Source organism: Adelges cooleyi, unplaced genomic scaffold, assembly GCF_023614345.1.
Source record: "Adelges cooleyi isolate 19-005CV unplaced genomic scaffold, UGA_ACOO_1.1 ACOO_flye_CR_arks_rails_tigmint_CR_PRNA_1, whole genome shotgun sequence".
Classification (NCBI taxonomy): Eukaryota; Metazoa; Arthropoda; class Insecta; order Hemiptera; family Adelgidae; genus Adelges; species Adelges cooleyi.
The window spans coordinates 3,230,222-3,252,745 of NW_026095751.1; the positions used below are offsets into that span (position 1 = coordinate 3,230,222).

Below are 22,524 nucleotides of genomic sequence, written 5' to 3' on the forward strand. Positions count from 1 at the left end.
TCGTAATTACGTTCACATTGTCAGGCAATACCATTCAACCACACTCAATACAATATTATGATATACCTATTTATTTTTATATTGTGTAATAATATAGTAGATAGTATAAGCTTTTGATTACTTATCAAGTTGAAAAATCTGAAACTTACCAGTTACTTTGTTTTAAAGTGAACAGTGACTTTGAACAATTCATATTATAAAAATGTATTCTATAAATATTGAATGTATTTATTATGAATATTTTATAAAACCGCATGCATATTTTACAGATTTATCCATATAGAAAGGCGATCATCTGATAACAACAGCGACCCTCTTCACACTTCTCACTTACTTCTTGTCATATCCAGTCGTCGGTCAGAGCTTTGTCCCTCTATGACCTCGTGGTCAGTGGGTTTGCGTTCGGGCCGGCGACCATTTCTTATGTCCAGTCTTTAGCCATACTTACCTGTTACTCACTAGTTAGGAGGATGTAAATATGATTTTAGCGATTCCCATTGTACTCGAGGCTTAACTCAGTTTATCTGTAAACATAATGTCAAATTCAACTTCCACTTGACAAGGGATAGCCGCTAACTAAGGTATTTTGTGTGCGCGATTAAGTTGATTCGAGAAAGGTTTAAATTCACAATTTGATCCGATGGAACGTGTTTTTAATTTGCAATCAATTAATATTGATTTATATGATTATCTATAGTGTCAACAGTTATCAATAGAGCTGCGGTATCATTTTTCATACCACAGGGATCCGATCAGCTGATTGTGTGACTAATACACGGGCAACGTTGGGTCGGGACAGCTTGTGTTAGACTTTCGAGTAATAATGAAATTAGAAGAAGTTTGGATATTTTAAAGGCACGGCTCACACATCAAACATTATAACATTACATTTACCATCCGTCATAACGTTGTAACTTAAAATATTACACATTTTTGTTGAAAGTTGATTGCTTCTAATATGATCATATTTTATCTTCCTTACACCTATTTTGTCATGTCAGTGTTATCATCGTCTTAATGGTTTAGACAACGACCAATATTTATTTACTAAGCAAATGTTTTTTTTTTTGTTTTGACAGTAGATCTTTCCAACACAGCCTAAATCAAGCGAAGTATACACTAGTTTAGTAGGAAATTATTAAAATCAGGTCCAGTATTTTTGACTTTTTCCACTTTTGATCCGCCAAACTACCGAATATTATTAAATAACAGTACAAATACAACACATAAGCAACAAACATTTTTATAAACTGTTTATTATTAAATACATTCAATTTATTGACAATTTGGTAATTAGTGTGGTATGAAAATATTGTTTAAACAAAACAACAATATCACTATAAAATAAGTTAAAATTATAATTCAGATAAAAATGTCCAAAGTTGAGCAGGATTGAAACGATCAGGTTCTACTTTCCAAAATACACCACCAAAGAACTTATATACGTGAGCTTCAATGTACATTATATCAATTATAACGCAAAAATGTCCGTCAACATCAGCATAGTGGATGTATGCTTGTGGATCTTTAATAGTATGGAATGCTCCTACTAAACGACACATCATTTTCAAATTCTTAAAAAGTGGATCGTTTTGACCTTAAACAAAAAAAAAAATTCGACATATTTTTTACCAATTTTCTTTATTTACAAGACAAAACTTCACACAATAATACACGTGTATAACAGACCATAGAAAAACCAACCAATACACACAGTTTCCATATTATACATTCGTGTTACTTTTATTCATTCGCTTTTTAAAGAAAAAAAATTGGGTAACACTAGGTTGTGTTATGAACATATTTCTACTCGAAATTTAACTTGTTTGGTAATTTTTGAGAAATAAAATTGATTGAATAGAATTGACATTAAGTCCAAAAAGAATCTGTAGGCAAACAATGAACTATCTCGAAAAGATGAAATGTAATCTTAACATTACTAACTCATAACTTTGTTTTACGGAAAAAAATTCAGATAATTATGTTGTGTCAGATCGATACTACTAAATTTGTGTATTACTGTGAAAACAATGAATGCCTGTAAATTAATTTTTATTTCTTTAATATATTTATATTAAATGTATATTTACGAATTAATGATGTTATAGCTTCTAAAGTCAATTTTCTTCTTTCACTTCCCAAAAAAGTCAGGACTAAATAACAAATAACAAATAAATTAGTTGCTTGCGATTGAAGCGCATTACATTAAGATCTGTAGTATTGCACATTTTTTTACCACCTGCTATTAATATTAAAAGGTACTATATTGAACTAAATATTTTAAATATAAATTCCTATCCCATTAAAATTGAAAAAAATAATATACAAAAGGAAAATTTAAAAAAATTAAAAATAGTTGTCTCCTTGATGTATTATTATAAATTGTCCCTATTAAACACATTGAAAATTAATTGACATAAAAACATATCCTACAAGCAAAGACAACTAATTTTAATCATAATGTTACCACTATTTTGTGTAATATAATACGATATAAATGTATCATATAATTAACAGACAATTATATTATTATTAAAATATAAACATTATTTTTTACATCCATTATTTGAATAGTAGTAATAACCATTACCACTCAATATTAACACTTACCTGATTGCGCATGAATGATTTTATTTCTCTGAGCTGCTGAAGTATGTTGTCTTCTCTCTTCTAAAAGACTGGCTAAATTTTCTGCGAAAAAGTTATAAATTTCCGTGTTGAAGAAAAATAGGTAGGAAAAAAAAACAAATTAGTTGCTCGCGATAGCATCGCAATATAATTTCACTAATTTTTATATGACCTACCATTAGTACCCAAATTATACTATTTTTGCACATCCCTTTTTTTAATTTAGTTTTATGACTCAAAGTAAACCCTTTTTCAACATTTAAAACAATATACTCAGTTTTTTAATTAATAATGTGCCTCGGTAAATAAAACGGTAGTTTGCAATTTACCAAGCGAAACCCCCCCAAAAAAACCCATGTATGATTGTGATTACCTAATTTTACTTTAGGTGCTTCGACACGTCCTGTAACCAAAATATCAAACAATTATACGGTTAGAAAAATATTTTTTTTTAATTATTTTCATCACAATTGTCTCATAAATTGAAAATACTTAGTCAGTTGCAATATCTAAAGTGTCGTTTTGTAATGGTAAAAAGTTTAGTTTTTTGACAATAACTAAAACGACAACTCGAATTAGACAAAAATGTTGCACTCAAATTTCGACTATTAACTACAAGTCATACCTCCTTTAGCAGAGTTATGTAGTGTTAAAATAAAAAGTTTTTCAGCCAAGTCTGCAACCACGAAAGAGCATTTTCATGTCCGGTTGAAGTACCGAATAAATATAGATTAGTTGTGGAATTATAATAAAAAAAAAAAATTACATGGAGCTTCCAGTTACAGCATAAGCCAAGGGGATTAAAAAATTATGCACAATCATGTTTCTGGCTAAAATTGTAGTGTTTATTATCTGGCCAAAAGTAACTTAACGTAGAGGATTAAACTATTTTGAATTTATTATTTTGTTCTAATTTGAACGTTGAACGTACAACATATTTCTTATCTACTATATCTTACCCCTCTCCCCTACCCACTATCTCCCGTCCCTATCACTCACCCCTATCTCCCACCCCTATCTCCTGTCCCCAACCCCAACCCTATCCCACCACCGCCCCTATCTCCTGTCCCCAACCCCAACCCTATCCCACCACCACCCCTTATCTCCTACCCCTATTTCCACCTCCAACCCATCTCCGTGTGGTCGCTCTTTTGGTAACGCTTTTTTCGTTACGCTTTTTTTCGGTTATTTGCCATAGCTAATTACACCCCTTTCCCATTCCCACCTCATCTTCAACCCCATTTCTTTTTTGGTAACGCATTTTTCGTTACAATATTTTCGTTATAATATTTTCATTACAATATTTTCGGTTATGTGCCAGAGCTAAGACATGAAAATGTCAAAAACGTCGGACAAAAAATATCCTCGTTTATTGTTGATTTTTAGAGATTAAAGTCGACTTGGAGAAAAAATGTAATTAACCTACATACATTTCGTCTGATATTTTAACCCTTAGAGAACATTTACGACTATCTAATATATTAATAATTACCTTTTTCGGGATCATTAGGCGGATGATTTAGATCTAGACTTTCAATTTGATTTGGATCTGTTGGAAGATATATAATAATAATAATGCAAAACAACTTGAAATTTTATATTTACAGTTTAAACGTTTGGATATTTTTTCCACTCCTATCTCCTACCCCTATCTCTCACCCTATCTTCCACCCCTATCTCTTATCTCATATCAGATAACAGCTTCACGCTTTTTGACATTTTCATGTCTTAGCTCTGGCACATAACCAAAAAAAGTGTTACCGCACGAAGATGGGGTTGGGGTGGGAATTAGCCGGTACATAACCGAAAAAAAGTATTACCAAAAAAAGCGTTACGCTGTTGTCTGATATGAGATAAAAGATAGAGGTGAGTGATAGAGGTAGGGGATAAGGGTAAGAATAGGGGTGAGTGATAGTGGGTGGGAAATAGGGGGTAGGGGATAGGTGTGAGTGATAGGGGTAAGGGCTAGAGGTGAGTGATCGGGACGGGAGATAGTGGGTAGGGGATAGGGGTAAGATATAGAAGATAAGAGATGAGAGATATGTTCTACGTTCAACGTTCAAATTAGAACTAAATAATAAATTCAAAACAGTTTAAGGGCCCAAATTCTCTATGAATTGTTTTAAGCCAGATAATAAACACTACAATTTTAGCCAGAAAATTTACGTTTTAATATACTAGCTTGTTGCTGCTTCTTAATATACTATATTATTATCTACAATTCCGCAACTACTCTAAATTTATTCGGTACTTCAACGAGACATGAAAATGTTCTATCGTGGTTGCAGACTCGGCTGAAAAATGGCTGTTTCATAATGTTTTTTTACAGATAGATCGCTCGGAAAGGATAATTTATTTGTGTTGCTTGGTTTATTATTTTTTTTTTTTTGTATTTACGCCACCAATTGGCTGTTTTAAGTTACATAGTTGACATAATAATTAAAAGTACAATTAAACAAAGGATAACAAATATAAATAGACATAACATAAAGATAATAATAATACAAATTTAATGACTGACAATCGACGAAGGTCACACTAGATTCGCCGATCTGAGCATTATGTGCATTGGATGATTGTGGCTATAAGAAGTGGAATGAATAGGAGTATAAAAAGGAGTTGGATTTCGAGTAGTGTATGAAGGAACTTAAAATAAGACACGGGAGAGAAGATCAGGAGCATCAAAGGAATTATTAAGGAGAGCGTTTATAAATAGAGAGTCAGTATCATTACGACGGGATGATAAAGATGGGATATTAAGGATACGGCTAATATGGGAGTAATCATGTTGCAATGGAGGTAATTTAAGCTTGTATGCAGCATAAGACAAAAACTTATGCTGGACACGCTCAAGCCGCAATCGATCCTTAGCCAGATAAGGATGCCAAACAACAACCCCATATTCCAAAATGGATCGGACAAGAGCGAAATACAAAGTCCTAGGACAATTAATTGAGTTAAAGAGCTTCGTATTACGCTTGAGAAAACCTAAGACTTTAAGGGCTCTACCGATGATGACATCGATATGGTGGTTAAAGGAAAGATTGTATGAATAATAAATAACAAGATCTCTGATTATAGAAACTCGTTGCAATCGAGAGCCATTAAGTAGATATGGATAGTGCATAGGGTTTCTGGATCTAGAGAAAGAAATCACACTGCACTTACTGATATTAATGGAAAGACCTAAACGGGAGACCCAAATATGAAACTGACTATGTTCCTCTTGTAAAAGAAGGCAGTCAGCATGGGTTTCAATTTTATAAAATATTTTTATATCGTCGGCATAGAGAAGGAATTGAGCTTTCTTAAGATATCTGAAAATAGAGTTCACAAAGAGGCAAAACAAGAGAGGACTCAAGTGTTCGCCTTGTGACACCCCTGACGTAACATTAACCAAATTAGAGGAAACACCATTTACCTTAACAAATTGTTTCTGGTCTGATAGGTAAGAGCGAAACCATGATAGGAGAGGATCTACCAATACTAATATGCAGTCAAGTTCGTTGACAAGTAGGTTGTGAGGTACAGTGTCAATGTGCTTTAGAGAAGTCAGTTAGGATGACATCTGCCTGAAGTCCTTTATTAAGACAATCATAAATAAAGGAAGAGAATGACACACTACAAGTAATAGTACTCTTCCCAAACCGGAACCCATGCTGCTGTGGAATAAGAATGTTATTTAGTGCAGACCTCACATAACTATAGATAATAGACTCAAATATTTTAGCGATGTGAGGTGATATAGATATAGGTCGATAATTGGTTACAAGAGACGGATCAGAGGATTTAAGCACTGGAGTGACAGAGCAAATTTTCCTAACTAATGAGAAAACACCTTCATCCGTAGACTTTCTGAATAAAAGAAATAGAGGGAAGAATAAAGAGTAACGACATTGATTAAGTATATAAGCTGAAATTCTATCAGGACCATTAGACGAAACAAGTTTCAACTTACAAAGAGCAGCAAAAACATCATCAGGAGAAAAGAGACAATTAGAAGCGAGAGTATAAGGAAGTCTAAAAGAGTGGTCAAACAGACAGGATGAATTGACTGGCTTGAAGACGGACACAAAGTATTCCGAAAAAAGAAAGGCTGTCTCAAAGTTGTTAGAAGACATCGCTCCACCATAATGGATTTTGTTAGGAATTGAGGAGTGCTGATTAAGACCACAGAAATATTTCCAAAAATCACGAGGAGAACGAGAGAACTGGCTCTCAGTAGTATTAATATAAGTCTGATAGTTAAGCTTGGAGACGCGCTTACACTTAGCTCTTAATTCAGAGAATTTGTTGTAATCACAAGCGAGAGAAGTTCTTTTAAAAGTGAGGTGAGCTTGTTTTTTTCTGAAAAATTTAATTCCTAAGCTCTTTAGAGGCCCACTTTGAAAATGAAGAGCTCCTACTGTGTTTGAGGGGAACAAAACAATTAATACAATATAATAATAAGTCATTAAAAACTGAAGCAGAGTCATTAGTGTTATACTGAGCAAAAGTATCAATCCAGTTAAAAGACAGAAAAAACTCATTGATGGCGGAATAATTAGCATTCTTCAAATCACGGTATGAAAATGAATTAGACCTTCTCGATAGCTTGGGAAGAGGACAAATAATTGCTAAGGGAGGGTTATACGAGTCAACAGGTACCAAAGGAGCTGCTGCGCTACAAGCCGAGAGCTCATTAGAATTTGAAAAAACTAGATCAAGAAGACCACCATAGTAGTTATGGACGGAATTACTTTGAAAAAAATTATGTAAAGAGAATGAGTCAGTCAGTACGGTAGATGAAGGAGTTAAGGCACCAGTTGCAATAAAGCCAAGATCATCGGAAGCCCAGTTGATGTTGGGTAAGTTATAGTCACCACGCAGGACGACAGTTTTATGAGAATACATGGCAAGTATACTTTCCACCGAAGATACGAGGGATTCATATAGCTGAACAGGACTGTTGGGTGGAAGATACACTACACCAAAATTAAATAATGAATAGGAAATTTTTTTTTTTGATTTTGTTCTATTTTATTTAATCTAATATAATATATTTATGTTATGTTTGGTGATGTCGCCAATCAGTCGAAGCCAAAATTAGTTCACTTTTCTACCACTAGAGCGATCTGCTGGGGGGGGGCCAGGACTATATTATAATAACAAACAATAATTATTCTTATAAAAAAATAAAAATTATTACTTACCTGTCCCAGCGCTTATTGCTGATTGCATCATTTTCTGGTACTTTAACTTAACTAATGTTAAAAATAAAATACATTTTTATATAAATAATTTCTAACGACAGAAATCAATATTATAATTATGTGTTTACCTTCGAAATGTATAATGATTTTATGTTTAGAATCTGGATTATCACTATCTGAAATGAAGATAACAGCATCATGTACTTCATAAATATCAAAATAACTACATTCAAAAATTGTGGTTGAATACAACACTCTTAGATGTCTACTATTAGTAAGTATTACCAACAAATGGCATTACTAATTTTATAAGAAATACTTCTACTTATACTACTTCTAAGTTTTTATATAAATCTATAAAAGATCTATTTTTAATTGTAATAGTGCCAAGCATTGGTTGTGGCAATTTTTTTCATTTGGCTTATACATACCTTGCCAGTCTACTTCCCACACCTACCATTCTTAATTAATTACCTTTTTTTAGCTTATTGGTTCATTTAGTTCTTTTCTCGGTTTAGGAAGACCAAACGAAAAAAAAATAGAAACCTTTCCATTAGAAGGGTTGGAAACTTTGCAAGAGCATACATTTGTGACATAAGCTCTGAAAATTATACTCAAGAATGAGCTAGTGGGAGTTATAATATACACAACTTACTCAAAAATATAGGAACCATTAAAAAAATGAAATAATTAAACATTGTCACTACTAAACAGTTTTTATGATTTCTCTATAGAAGTTACTTTAAACTGAGACTGTTAAATTCTCTCTTAAATTAAATTAGGCAATGTGATCAATTGTACAACTTAAATTCGGAATATTTTGTACATCATGTATATCAAATAACTATGTTGAAATATATTCATAAAATGTTAGATAATAAGAAAATAATTTCCTGATTCTTCCAATTTGTCATCCATTCTTTCTGTAATTAACATAACTCAAATGTGTTATTTCATGACATTATATTATATTATACATTATAATCTATTATCCTCGGGGGCATAAGTCAATTTCGACAAATCAATCGAAATAAGTCTTTTACCAAACATATATACATTTTATTTGATAATCTAACCCTTAAGGAATATTTACGACTATTAATTACATTCATAATTACCTTCTTCGGAATCAGTAGACGGATAAATATTTAGATCTGGAATATTATTTTGACTAAAGCCTGTAAAAAAATACACATTAATAATACAGTCAGTAATAACAGTTTTTATGATTTTCTCGGTAGAAGTTACTTTTAACTAAGATTGTTTAAATTCAATTAAACAATGTTAATTATTGTAAAACTTTAATTTCGGAATGACCCTCAACCTAATAAAATATCCATGTTGATATTTTGTACATAATTAATATCAAATAACTATGTGGATATATATCCATAAAATACTAAGAAAATAATTACCTGCTTCTTTCGAATAATCATCAATACTATCATCTGTAATTAACATAACTTAAGTGCATTATTTCACGACATTTTATATTATTAAATCATTTAAATAAATTATTCTATAAATACTAAATAAATGTGTGGGCATTCATATTATATAGTAATGTTATATTATGTTATCTCTAATATCTAATTTATTATCTCTATTTTTATTCTCTTATATCTTATCTCTGATCCATTATCTCCAATCTTGTACATATACTCAATTACATATACTACAATTATAAAAAATTTAAAACTCAATTATAAATTAGCATAAAATTAAAACATTTTGTACTTAATGAATATCAAATAACTATGTAGAAAAATAATATCATACTTTACCATCAGAACAGGATTCATTATCTGAAATTAAAATAAAATCAGTTTGTACTTAACGAATATCAAATAACTATGTGGAAATATGTTAATAAAATAATGCTAAGAAAAATATTACCTGGTGCTTGCAACGCACAATCAATATTCTCTGGATTTAACATAACGTAAATGTATTATTTTATGACATTACATTATATTGCACTAATATAAGAAACAGTGTAGATCACAGATCTACACTATCCCAGTAAGTACGAAGTTCACATATCATAATATGGTAACGTTTATGTTGTATATGTTTCAATTATTATTAAACAGTAAAAATTAAAAGTTAGTAGGGGTTAGAAGGGGGTACGCCTTTAAACATGTGTTATATTTGTATAAAAAGATTTTGGTATTTATTACCTGGCACTCCCACCATAAAAGCTATTGCCTCTGAAATTGACATAAAATAAAAGTATTACTTTACAATCGTATTGGATTTCATGTTTTATTTTAATCGAAATAAAAAGACGGGCGTTCAGTAGGAAACACATGTGTAATAATGAATATGGTATAAATTTAATTGAATCCATTGTAATAAATTGAGTCAAGACTAGGGTAATAAGATCACTGAATAGTGATTAGATGAAGGATTAAAAATGGTAACTTCAACGTTGTTTGTCAGAAAGATTCCATTTAGATTTTAGAGTAACATTTAATATCATGCGATCGTTTATATAATTTTAAAATGTTTTTTATCTTTTAGCACGCCTTATCGTTATTATGCGTTTAATGTTTATTTATTGTATAATTTTGACTACCCATTTGATATTTATCAACGTTCTCGACTAAATTTTTAATTATTCTTGGCATGAAATCTAGAATAAACAAATAATGGTTAGAGTAAAAAAAAAAAATCTAGTACAAATATAAGCAATACTTGCCGTAGTATATCGAGTAATAAATTAATGTTATAAAAAAAATACAAATTGTTTAACCCATTAAGATACTTTGAAAATAAACCACAACTAATCATTTGTCTTCATCCACTTCCCCCTCCCCAGTGCAAAATCATGCTGGCTCTCATATCTTCCCTTGACCACCGTCCATCATTTATAATTATATTGTATATTATTAACTATTTACCTAACCTAAAAATCATATCTTAATCATATCTAAGAAATTTAGTTTCAAATAGAATATTAATAAATGTAAAATATTTTTAAAATAAATTTAAAAATCGGTTTTTTAGAAATAATTTAGCGTTTTAAATTTAAACAAATTTACTTTTTGCACGCTTGATTTGTTTGTCTGTAATAAACGTTATAAAAATATTAAAACCAAATATTTTGTTGTATTAAAAAAGTTTCTACTGACTGGTTATGAGAACCTCCTGGACATATTTATCTGTAAAAAATTCAAATATTGATTTTTTTTTATAGTTTATAAAATAAGGCACGTGTAAATACTATATAATCACCGTATTTGGTGGCCAAAACATGTCCAACCAATGCAAATGATATTAAAATACCCAAAAGTTTCATTTTTTATCTGCGAAAATAATAGTAAACAATTAGCTGTATGTATTAAATTTAGTCACTATTTATTTATTAACTTCTACCCGGAATTGAGAAGACATTGGTTTCACAACGATGTGTTTTTTTTTTTGTTGTGTGACTGAACCCGCGATATCATTTAATCCACTGAAGCGAATTCTTTGTGACTTTCGCAACTTTATAGATCAGAAATTGCATTTGTAAGATACTTATTTATGTCAAAAATTTTAAAAAAAATTACCCCTTGCCCTTTAAAATTGAGAAAAACAACAAAATATTTACATATCTTTTTTTTAACTCAAATTACCATCGGACTAATTTTACCAAAAAGTTGGGTAAATTAACATGTATAATACGTGTTTAATATTATATTATTTTAATATTAAACTTTTATGTGAATGTAAAATACGAAAAAAATGCATCATAGCTAAAATAGAATTTGAAATGCCTAAAAAAAGAAAAATTATTTAAGCACAGTATAATCTAGTACAGAAGATGTTAGCAAAATTGGGCTGAAGCAATTATAAAATCTGAATATGATTTTATCACAATCATACGCTTTGATGCCAATTTGTAATTAGTAAAAATCCAGCACAACATAAACCAGTATATGTTCAAACCAGTACAAATTAAACCAACACAGTCCGAACCAATACCAAAGTACAAAATAGAAGAAGATAGAAAATTGATGTTGGAACAAATACATTTATAATTCTCAATGCGATTTCATCACAATCAAATCCATTACAAAATATCTACTGACTACTAGCATCGAAGCATTTCTTTGAACGTGAATTTATTAGTAACTCTAAATCATTGGTCAAGGAGAACATCATATACGTCTAAACTAGTTCTATTTAATTTAGCATATGATAGAAGTTTCTATAAATAGGTACCTAATCTGGCGGCTCCTTGATAAGCCAACACAGTAAGAGGTTAGCATTATGTAAAAGAACCACTATTTTGTAAATTTTGTCAACCTGTGATTTATTACAGCTACGAATTTCAATATCAAGTTATACAAGTGCTCGAATAAACGCGGAAAAAAATAAAATTTGAAGGCAATTATTTTATACGTTGAAAATTCTAAAAAGTATAAAGTATTTGACATTACTTCGAACCGAATTTTTCGTTATTCACACTAGTTTTCTATTAATTCTAATTTAGCGCATGACAGGAAATTTGTATAAAGCCAACACAATACGAGATTGGTATAATGTAGTGGAACCGCTATTTTGTAAATTTTAACATTTTTAAATGTATTTAATGTTTTTCATAAGATGTTCGGTTTTAATGTATAAGGAGTCTAGCAATTTTTTTTTCTTATACTTTTATGATTAGTGCATACGTTTTCATTTATTATACGCAAGTACGGCATCGTGGGACACATATGTGTCATACATCTCCACTGTACTAAATTTAAATAAAGACAACGTGCACATATTACACACGGTAAAATTTAATAAATTATTTGGTTATGTGTGCAAAATTGTTATAACTGCATATCTGAACGAGGATTTTGTCAGCCTATATTATAACCTTAGAATTTATGTACAGGCTGGCCCACAATGATTTGACAAATTTGGAAGATTTTTTTTTTTAAATAATTTATAATCATTTGCGCTATAAGCACCACGGTTTTTATTGCACTTAACTGTTTTACTTTTTCTAATTATATTTTCTGTTACATTTTTTTTTAAAAAATTCATGATAACCATTTTGTTAAGAATAATTTGCTGAAAATTTTGGCCGGTCGACAAGCAGATTTGGATAATTTCTTTTTAATTCACCAAAGGTTAAAGGGTAGGATAAAAATAGCTCTACGCGCTTACTCTACTGCACCTCCCATCCTACCCTTTAACCTCCAGTGACTTAAAAAGTAATTATCCAAATCTGGTTATCAGGTGCCCGCCCAAACGTAATAAATGTTTTTTTTTATTTTGTAAAAGGGTCGTTAAAGGTTTTGGCAATCTTGGCAAAATGTTCGATAAAACGTTTATAATAGTTAGCCAGGCCGAGAAACGATTTAATAACAAACGCCGAAAATAAAAACACACCGTTATAAAATATACAATACCTTTTTGACATTGAAGCTAATAATCAGTAAAACTTAAATTATGTATAAAAAAAAAAATGTACTTACAATGTCAGAAGACGGTTAATAGGTATTTGAAATGTAAAATTCACGAGCAAAATAACAATTGATCTGATGTTAAATTATTTTAAAACAATTTACTAGCTACTATTGTATAAAACGTTTATGTCTACCGCAACGGTACTAACGAAATAAATTTTGAAGTGCATAGTTAGTAATATAGTTCATTTTCTTACATAGCTTTTTTTTTTTTTATATTATTGCAAATTTACATTACACCGATAAGAGTTCAGACTGTTTTTTTTTATTAAAAAAAAATTCATATTCCGAGCATTACAATTTGAACACAGGTTTATATACACAGAACTATTGATTTTATTATTTCTACTAGAATTTTACTATGTCCCTATGTTAACCAGAATATTAGTCGGACCAACTATATATTTTTTCTGTGTACCTTATTGTAATTCTTATACACAATGTACTTTTTTGTCATCGAATAATTTCTAAATTTGTATGGTATTTTTTTCGGATTTTAAGTCTAATAGCTATAACATAAAATATTTTCTTGATAAATGTTTTCCTACCTTGCGTTGTTAGAAAAAAAATCGCAGCACGATAATTTGTACACAATTTATTTATTAATGTATTTTATATACTGACATTTGTGAATTTAATGATAACCTGTACATTTTTCTTGTATAAACTGCAATAAAATTACCGTGAAGCATGTTTTCTCGGAAATAACTGTATACAGAGTGATTCATTGAGGAAATGAAACTACCTTTCTCAGAAAATTTGAATTTTGTATTTTCACCAATCTGTAGAATATTCCACACAAATTTGAAACTAATTTGACTATTTTTATTAAAGTCATAGAGCATCAGCAGTTTTAAATAGGTAATTATCTAATTTTTGAAGATGCTACACAAAGAAATCGAATCAGCAGTTAAAATAATATTGTGGGTTGAGACGCAAAAATAAAAATAAGAACACATTATTTTAAAATACAATAACTTTTCAGTACTTTAAGTATCAGAAGATGGTTAATAGGTGTATAGTATGTTCGTGAGCAAAGCAACAACCGATTTGTTTGTTTAACTGTCTACAAAGTCCCTAAATAAATTATATTGCAAGTTCTTTTGTAATTTAAATTTAGTTTAATATTTGTGTGTGACACATACATTTCATAATACTTAACTCAATGAATTTGGACTTTGTTGAATAGGGCCCACGCTTTTCTTTTTAGTCAAAAATTAAAGATGTTTAACATTATTTAAAATTGTAGTTAATTTTCGGTTGTTTACAAAGTAATTGACATTTTAAATAAAATGTGCTACAATATATTGGTAAATTGTTCTTGTAATACAATTTTTTTTTACTTTTTAGTTCACTTTTTACTATTATTTTTTCCTGGACAAATATTTGATGTTAATTTTTATGATTTATACGAGCATCGGCAACAGTTTTCCTTAGGATACCGACATTTTATCAACTTTTAATTGGCTTTAATGAGGTTCTATTTAAAATATGGGAATGTTTACGACTCTATAATAATATATTCTTAATAAGCAAAAAATTATTTTTAAAAAAACAATTTAAATACAAAAAATGAGCAAAAAATTTTTTTATAATCGTGATAAAAATTGTTTATTATTAAATACATTCAATTTTTTGTGACGATTTGGAAAATTGTCACTTTAAATGAAGTTATTACTATAATTGCTGGTCCAGATTATTCTAACTCGGATAAAAAAGGCCTAATTTGATCGGGATCGTCGGGATCTCGATCTACTTGCCAAACTGCACCATCAATGATTTTATACACGTGCGTTACCTCGAAATCTTCATTTGTTAGAGTGCATAATACTCCGTTAACATGAGCAGTTTCAATATATAAATCTGGATATTTAATACTTATGAATACTCCCATTAAACGACACATCATGATAAAATCCGAGAAAAGTGGATCGTTTTGACCTTAAAAAAAAAAAAAATTCGAATTCAGCACATTTTCATCACCAATTTTCGTTATTTACAAGACAAAACTTCACACAATAATACACGTGTATAATCGACCGCAGAAAAATATAACAAAACACAGGGTTTCCGTGTTATACAACCGTGTTAATTATATTCATTCTCTTTTTCAAAATAGCGCCATGTTGATAGCAAATTTCTACTCTAGATATAATTAGTCATCTCGTTTTTTTAAAAAAATATTAATTGATTACATAGAATTCACATTACAACCAAAAAAAAATGTATAGGCATTCAAAGAACCATCTCGAAAATATAAAATGTAATCTTAATATTACCAACTCTAAACTGTATGTTAGGAAAAATAATTCAGATATTCATGTTGTGTCAGATCTATACTCCTATTATAAAAAAAAAACTAAGTTCGTGTATTACTGTGAACTACTTTCGTTATCATTTATACTATATATGGATATTTACGTATTAATGATTTTATAGCTTCTAAAGTCATTTCTCTTCTTGCAATTCCCATACAAATCAGGCCTTTATAACAAATAAAAAATTAATTCGTTTTTTTTTAAGATTGAATCGCATTACATTTAAAAGAACTGTAATATTGTAATTTTTTTAGCAACACGCCATTATTATTAAAAGGTACTATATTAATCCGAAAAATTATATTATAAACCCTTATCTCATTTAAAATCAACAAGATAATGTACAATAAGGATATTTTTGAAAAATTAAAATTAGTTGGCTCCTTGATGTATCGTTATGGATTGTCCATTTTGAAACACCTTGAAAATTAATCCTACCAAGTTGGTATGAGGGTAAAAACAAAATTAATTGTAAAAAATTGACATCCAAAAACCGTTAAAACTCAATAACAACACTTACATGCACGGGTGATTCTATGTCTTAGTGCTAGTGAAGTATGACGTCTTCTATGTTCTAAAAGACTGAATAAATTTTCTGGAAAAAAAAAAATGATTAATTTCCGTGTCGATAATAAAAAAAAAAATTTTTTAAAAATTAGTCGCTCGTGTTTGCATTGCAATACATTTTAAATAACTGTAACTCTACCAATTTGTGTACAAGCTGTCATTATGATATACTATTTTGGCACTTCCCTTTTTTTTTAATGTAACCATGAGACACGCAGTCTGAGTTAATTCAAACCTTTTTTTAAACAGTATACTCAGTTTTTCAATTCATTCCTAATACGCCTTGGTAAATACAATTCTAGCAGTCCATACATAGTTAGTCTATATGTCCAACGGCCTGTGCAATAGTTAGCAATACTTACAAAGCAAAATTCATGTACGATTGTGATTACCTAAATTTACTGTTGGTGCATCGATGTCTGTAACCAAAATATGAAATATATATATATTAAATAGTCAATTTAATCAATGCAGGATAATTAAAGAATTTCTAGCAGCCTCGTTTGAAATAACGATGTGGACAATGTTTTAACAATTTTGCAATAAACCTAAAAGGGGTTTCGACTAAATTTTAATCGAATATTTATCATTTTTTTTTTTTTTAGAACCATAATATTATAATAATGAAATTATCATTTGTTTAATTTTGTACTAACGTGCTTCGGCACTGATTTCCGTTTGCATCATTTTCTGGAACTCCAACTTTTCTAATGTTCAAAATAAAACCGATTTGAATGTAAGCCGTTATTTATAATGAAAAAAATCAATATCATAAATATATATGTGTTTACCTTCCATGCCTTCCAAAGGAATAGAGTCTTCACTTAGATTCTCTTAAATTTAAATTTAAATCATTTTGTACTTAATAAATATCAAATAACTATACTTAAAAATATAATCGTATTTTACCAGCGGATGCTTCTATCAACGGATTTTCAATTTCTAAAAATTAAAACATTTCGTTCATAATGATCATCAAACATAACCACAATGGAAAAAAAAAGCATTATATTTTACCATCAGAATCTGAGTGGTCACTTTCTGAAATTAAAAAAAAAAACATTTTGTAAATAGTCAATATCAAATAGTTATGATGAAATACTTTAAAAAAATACTACCTTCTATTAACAATACAGAATAAATTTTCTCTGTAATTATAATAAGTAAAAATCATTATTTCATGACATTGCATTAATTGGTTTAGTTTGATTATGTTGGATTTCACCAGATTTTTTTGATGATATAGTAAGATTTTACAAAAAAATTACTTGTGAAACATTTAAAATTTTTACCAAACAGTAATAATTTGAAGTTTCTTCTTACATTAAGAAGCTAGATTTATGGTGGGGGGAAGGGGGGGGTACCAAAAAACATGTGAAATATTAGCATTAAATGTTAAATGGTCATTATTACCCGGCACCGCCATCATATAAACCATTGGCACTGAAATTAACATAACATAAAAGTATTATTTCATAATTAATATTGGATTCCATTTTTTATCGATGTTTATATTTTATTAGATAATTTTTTATTACCCATCCCATATACATTAGCTTTTTGAACAATATTTTTAATTATTGTCGGCATGCTACCTAGAATAAACAAAAAATGGTTTAAGTAGGGAAAAAAAAATCTATAACAAACTTAATCGATACGTACGGTTTAGTATGAAATAATAGACAAATAATATTAAAAAGAAAAACCTTAACCATAAAAAAAAACACACCAACTATACAGCACCATGTATGAAATTTTTACCTTGTTATACTGCTTGTGTGTTATCTTCGAATCTAATCCTATTATTTCCTTTTGACCTACTTATGTAATATTTATAAAATTCTATTTCCTTTTTTTGGTGCTATATTATATATAATAAAAAATTACCAACTAGCCTAAAAATTACATCTGATTCGTGTCAAATAAATTTAGTTTTAAATTTAATTTTAATTAATAATTAAGATTTCAGAATAACAGCGTACCACATGCTTTAAGTGGTTACCATTTTACTTAACGCTACTCATCTTGTTAGGTTAAAAATAGTCGCTGTATGTAGTCAAGTGAATTTTAATTTAATTATAGATACTGCTTCTTCAACATATATGTTATTATATGTTATTTGATTTGCATAAGTTAGGCATTTCCTTTGTGTTAATAACACAGGTAATACAACCTCATCCATTCTTAATTTGAACATATATTATAGGAACTAAAAATTTTAATTGGAAAATCATTTGGCTAGTTAGCCAAATATACCAAAGACATTTTATAGTATTTTTTTAAATTTAAACAAATTTACTTTCTGCAAGTTTGATGTGATCGTCTGTAATAAATTGTATAAAAATATTAATTTATAACAAACTTTGTTGTATGAAAAAAAGTTTATACGGACTTGTTATGAGAACCTCTTTAACATATTCATCTGTAAAAAAAAGTTAAATATTGATTTTTTTTTATATATATTTCTACTACCTCATGTAGGTACGTGTAAAAATTAAATATTCACCTAATTGAGTGACAAAAACATGTCCAACCAATGCAAATGATATTAAAATACACAAAAGTTTCATTTTTTTATCTGCAAAAATAATAATAAACAATTAATCTTTGTGTATTAGATTCAGTCACCATATAATTATTAGCTTCTACCCAGACTGACAGGGCAGAGGAAGGAACGAGAGCCTTGCTGAGCTACTTAGAGAGGGTCAGTCGTGGCGCTTCGCTCCTCGGACAAGATAACTGTGATGGGTGGAGGTAAATCCTCAAAACTTAGTTACAAAACGTAAAATAAAAAAAAATACCATTACAGTACTAGTTGGGTGCAATATAAATCAATACTAAAGACGTTAGCAAAGTTGGGCCGAAGCAGTTATAAAATCTGAATATGATTTTATCACAATCAAACGCTTTGATGGCAATCTGTAATTAGTAAAAATCCAGCACAGTACATTAACCGGTACAGTCCAAACCTGTACAATTTAAACTAGCACAGTCCGAACCAATACCAAAGTACAATATAGAACAAGTTAGAAAACTGATGTTGGACCAAATACATTTTTAATTCTCAATGTGATTTCATCACAATCAAATCCATCACAAAATATCCACAGACTACTCGCATCGAATCATTTCTTTGAACGTCAATTTATTAGTAACTCTAAATCATTGGTCAAGGAGAACATCATATACGTCTAAACTAGTTCTATTTAATTTAGCATATGATAGAAGTTTCTATAAATAGAGTACCTAATCTGGTGGCTCCTTGATAAGCCAACACAATAAGAGGTTAGTATTATGTAAAAGAACTACTATTTTGGAAATTTTGTCCACCTGTGATTTATTACATCCTACGAATTTCAATATATCAAGTTATACAAGTGCTCAAATAAACGTGGAAAAAAAAATTTGAAGGCAATTATTTTATACATTGAAAATTCTAACACAATATGAGTTTGGTATAATGTAGTGGAACCACTATTTTGTAAATTTGATCATTTTTAAATATAATAAATGTTTTTCATAAGATTTTCGGTTTTAATATATAAGAAGTCTAGCAATTTTTTTTTTCATACTAATGATTAGTGTCGGCATCGTGGGACACATGTATAAACAAGAAACGATTTTTGAAATCAAGGAAAATACCCGATAAATTTTTACATATATTTTAACTTTTAATAATGACTTAGCCATGTGACCCCCCTGTCCAGTATGCCACATTTTCACTGTATAAATTAAAATAAAGACAACGTGTACAAATTGTTGGATCAAAAAAACTTGTAATTCTCATTGTGATTTCATCACAATCAAATCCATCACAAATGGGTACATCACAAACTCGCAACGGAGCATTTTTTTTTTAACGCGATTCTATTAGTACCTCTAAATTATTCGTCGAGAAGTACAGAATAAATTAGTTCTATATAATTTAGCACATATGGCAGAAGTTTCTATAAATAGGTACCTAATTTGGTGGCTCCTTGATAGACTAACGTAGTAAGAGTTATAGTATAATGTAGTAGCACCACTATTTTGTGAATTCGAACGTTTTATAATTATTAAATATTTTTCGCTAGATATTCGGTTTTATTAAACGACGTTGAGAAGACTGGCAATTTTTTTAAAGTTCGTATGTAGAGCACACGTGTTCACTTATTTGTTGTAAGTACGACGGTTTAGTTTGACTGAAGTAGTAAGACACTTGTGTACACAATAAATGATAAACACTCATTTTGCCATCAAACGGATCCAATATTACATTTATGTGTACAATCACAAATGTTGTAAGTTTTAAAACGCACATATAGCCATTAAACAAATATTAAACTAAAAGACAACGTGTACATGATACACATTGCAATCGTTGTACCAAAGTAATTTTTACACGTTATTTCATTAAAAATGTAATATATTTGGTTTTATGGATATTCAATACAGAATAATTTTTTTTTTTAAATATATTAAAATATCTAAGCTAAGTATAAAGTACTACATTACTACGAACAAAATTTTTCTTTATTCACACTAATTTTACAGAGTGATTTTTTTTTTTATCATTAGCCACTCAATATCTCATTCTTCATATTGTTTTTATACAATGTGTCAATTTTTCACCATTTTTTTTTTTGTTTTTACCACCCTCCTAATTTAGTTTATTAACTTTTTAAATCGAAAAAAATGTATTAAACATTTTGACTGGTCGATAACCAGTTTTGGATAACTATTTTTGAATTTATTGAAGTTTCAATTTCAGGGCAGGAGGAAAGTTTATAGTATTATTTTTATCTGCACACGTTTCCAAACCGCACTTCCCCTCACATCCTAACTTTTATAACTTTAAAAATATTTGTTCAAAACTGGTTTTCGAACTGGTTAAAATGTTTAGTACATTATTCTAAGTTTAAAAAGTTAATGAAATATATGCGATAATGTTAGGAGTTAGGAGGGAGTAAAAACAAAAACAAAATATGAAAAATTGAGATCATATTGTATAAAAACAAAAAAAATGAAATTTCTTATTAAACCCTATGAGATTTTGAATGACTATGATAAAAAAATCTGTACCTTGTAAGTATTCTGTTCATGTTATTTTATTTATAATTTATATATTATTTGATTTTATGAATATTCAAAATGGCAGTTAAAAAAAAATGTCAAAATATCTGCGTTGAACTGTTTTTGTATTGTACACCCAAACGAGGATTATTTCAACCTATGATTTATTGTACCTAAAGTTAAATTTTGACTTCAGTGGAACGGAAAGCGCTATTTATTAAAGGGCATAGGATTTGACAAACATTTATCTAGTAACCAATTTAAGTACACCGGCTAATTTTAATGGAAAAATATATTGAGTTTATATACATCCGAATTATGGAGAAAGTTTTATATAAAATGGCTTTCGTAGAAGTAATTTCCCGGCGTATCTGTTGTATGGATTTACATTTTTATTTTGTTTATGAGAAGCTTAGTATTTTCTCTATGGGAGCTAAAAGGCCCATTTTTTTATTTATCCAATAGAAAATTAGTTAAGGTGAAGTGTTTAACTAGACCAAAAGTGAGTTTTAAAAAAGAAGTTTTTAATTTTAGTGTTGTTTTTTTTTATTTTGATTTAGAAAAGCTATAATTTTTTTTTACTATTGTCTCCGTGTAAGAACACACCTCAAACATTGACCTAGTGGTTAAACGTTGTCTCAAGCAAATACAAAATGTATACAATAACAAATAATTAGTAAAACTTAAAAAACATGTACTTACAATGTCAGAAGACGGTTTAAAGGTATATTATAAGTAATAAACTTGAACTATTCGAATACTAATATTCATAAGCAAAACAACAATTTATTTGTTTATTGAATTGTTTTAAAGTGTTTTTTTTGCGCTTTATGGACGGGCTTTTATATCGACCAAAACAGTAAAAATTAAAATTAATTTTCCAAGGCATTTGTCAATTTATTTTAATAGCTGTTTTTGTTTTTAATATGATTGCATATTTACATTACACTGACTATTTTCGTTTAAATCACTATAACATATATCATTTTTTTTTTTAAATTAAAAATTTGAATAAATAAATTAGTCTAGACGGGGAAAAAGGCAGTTGGTTTTAATAATAATTGTTCTTCTCCTTTTTCTTGCTCAAATGGGTTTCTGTTTGTAACACTTTAATGATTTTCCAACCGTCTTTTCTATGAAAGTTTTTTAGGTATTTTTCAGTTTCCATTGAAATTGTTTCTTTAAACATTCCTTTCCGAAGTAATAGCCTCTTTGTACAACCGAGTATAAAATAAATAAATTTTAAATTTGCACATCTTTGGTCAAAAGTGTACTTGCAATCTGTAAAATTCAACGGTTCTACTTACACTTATGAGCTTG

At 29.2% G+C, this 22,524-nt stretch overlaps 2 protein-coding genes across 12 annotated transcripts; both read right to left on the reverse strand.

The window, feature by feature from the left end:
• Positions 1-1,295: 1,295 nt before the first annotated feature.
• LOC126838089 (uncharacterized) lies at positions 1,296-13,407 on the reverse strand. 8 transcript variants are annotated; one of them, XM_050572251.1, is made up of 17 exons: positions 13,277-13,407; positions 11,058-11,128; positions 10,955-10,984; positions 10,865-10,888; positions 10,399-10,455; positions 10,001-10,030; positions 9,717-9,746; positions 9,605-9,625; positions 9,236-9,268; positions 8,939-8,998; positions 7,949-7,996; positions 7,821-7,871; positions 4,121-4,177; positions 3,002-3,031; positions 2,611-2,691; positions 2,091-2,153; positions 1,296-1,597 (listed from the first exon to the last, which is right to left on the reverse strand). In XM_050572251.1, the coding sequence occupies exons 2-17, from the start codon at positions 11,119-11,121 to the stop codon at positions 1,356-1,358; spliced, it is 921 nt and encodes a 306-aa protein (XP_050428208.1). In that variant the 5' UTR covers positions 11,122-11,128; positions 13,277-13,407; the 3' UTR covers positions 1,296-1,355. The 8 variants fall into 8 exon arrangements, with proteins under 8 accessions (XP_050428208.1, XP_050428553.1, XP_050428376.1 ...); XM_050572596.1 differs by lacking the exon at positions 10,399-10,455; XM_050572419.1 differs by lacking the exon at positions 9,236-9,268.
• A 762-nt stretch (positions 13,408-14,169) lies between these two features.
• LOC126838473 (uncharacterized) lies at positions 14,170-22,058 on the reverse strand. 4 transcript variants are annotated; one of them, XM_050573142.1, is made up of 15 exons: positions 18,802-18,896; positions 18,659-18,730; positions 18,545-18,574; positions 18,452-18,475; positions 17,691-17,747; positions 17,566-17,595; positions 17,271-17,300; positions 17,170-17,193; positions 17,062-17,094; positions 16,944-16,985; positions 16,809-16,859; positions 16,545-16,571; positions 16,106-16,180; positions 15,689-15,751; positions 14,185-15,208 (listed from the first exon to the last, which is right to left on the reverse strand). In XM_050573142.1, the coding sequence occupies exons 2-15, from the start codon at positions 18,720-18,722 to the stop codon at positions 14,964-14,966; spliced, it is 795 nt and encodes a 264-aa protein (XP_050429099.1). In that variant the 5' UTR covers positions 18,723-18,730; positions 18,802-18,896; the 3' UTR covers positions 14,185-14,963. The 4 variants fall into 4 exon arrangements, with proteins under 4 accessions (XP_050429186.1, XP_050429099.1, XP_050429015.1 ...); XM_050573058.1 differs by lacking the exon at positions 18,802-18,896 and adding an exon at positions 20,114-20,342 and having other exon boundaries at positions 14,186-15,208; XM_050572984.1 differs by lacking the exon at positions 18,802-18,896 and adding an exon at positions 21,907-22,054 and having other exon boundaries at positions 14,189-15,208.
• Positions 22,059-22,524: the final 466 nt, after the last annotated feature.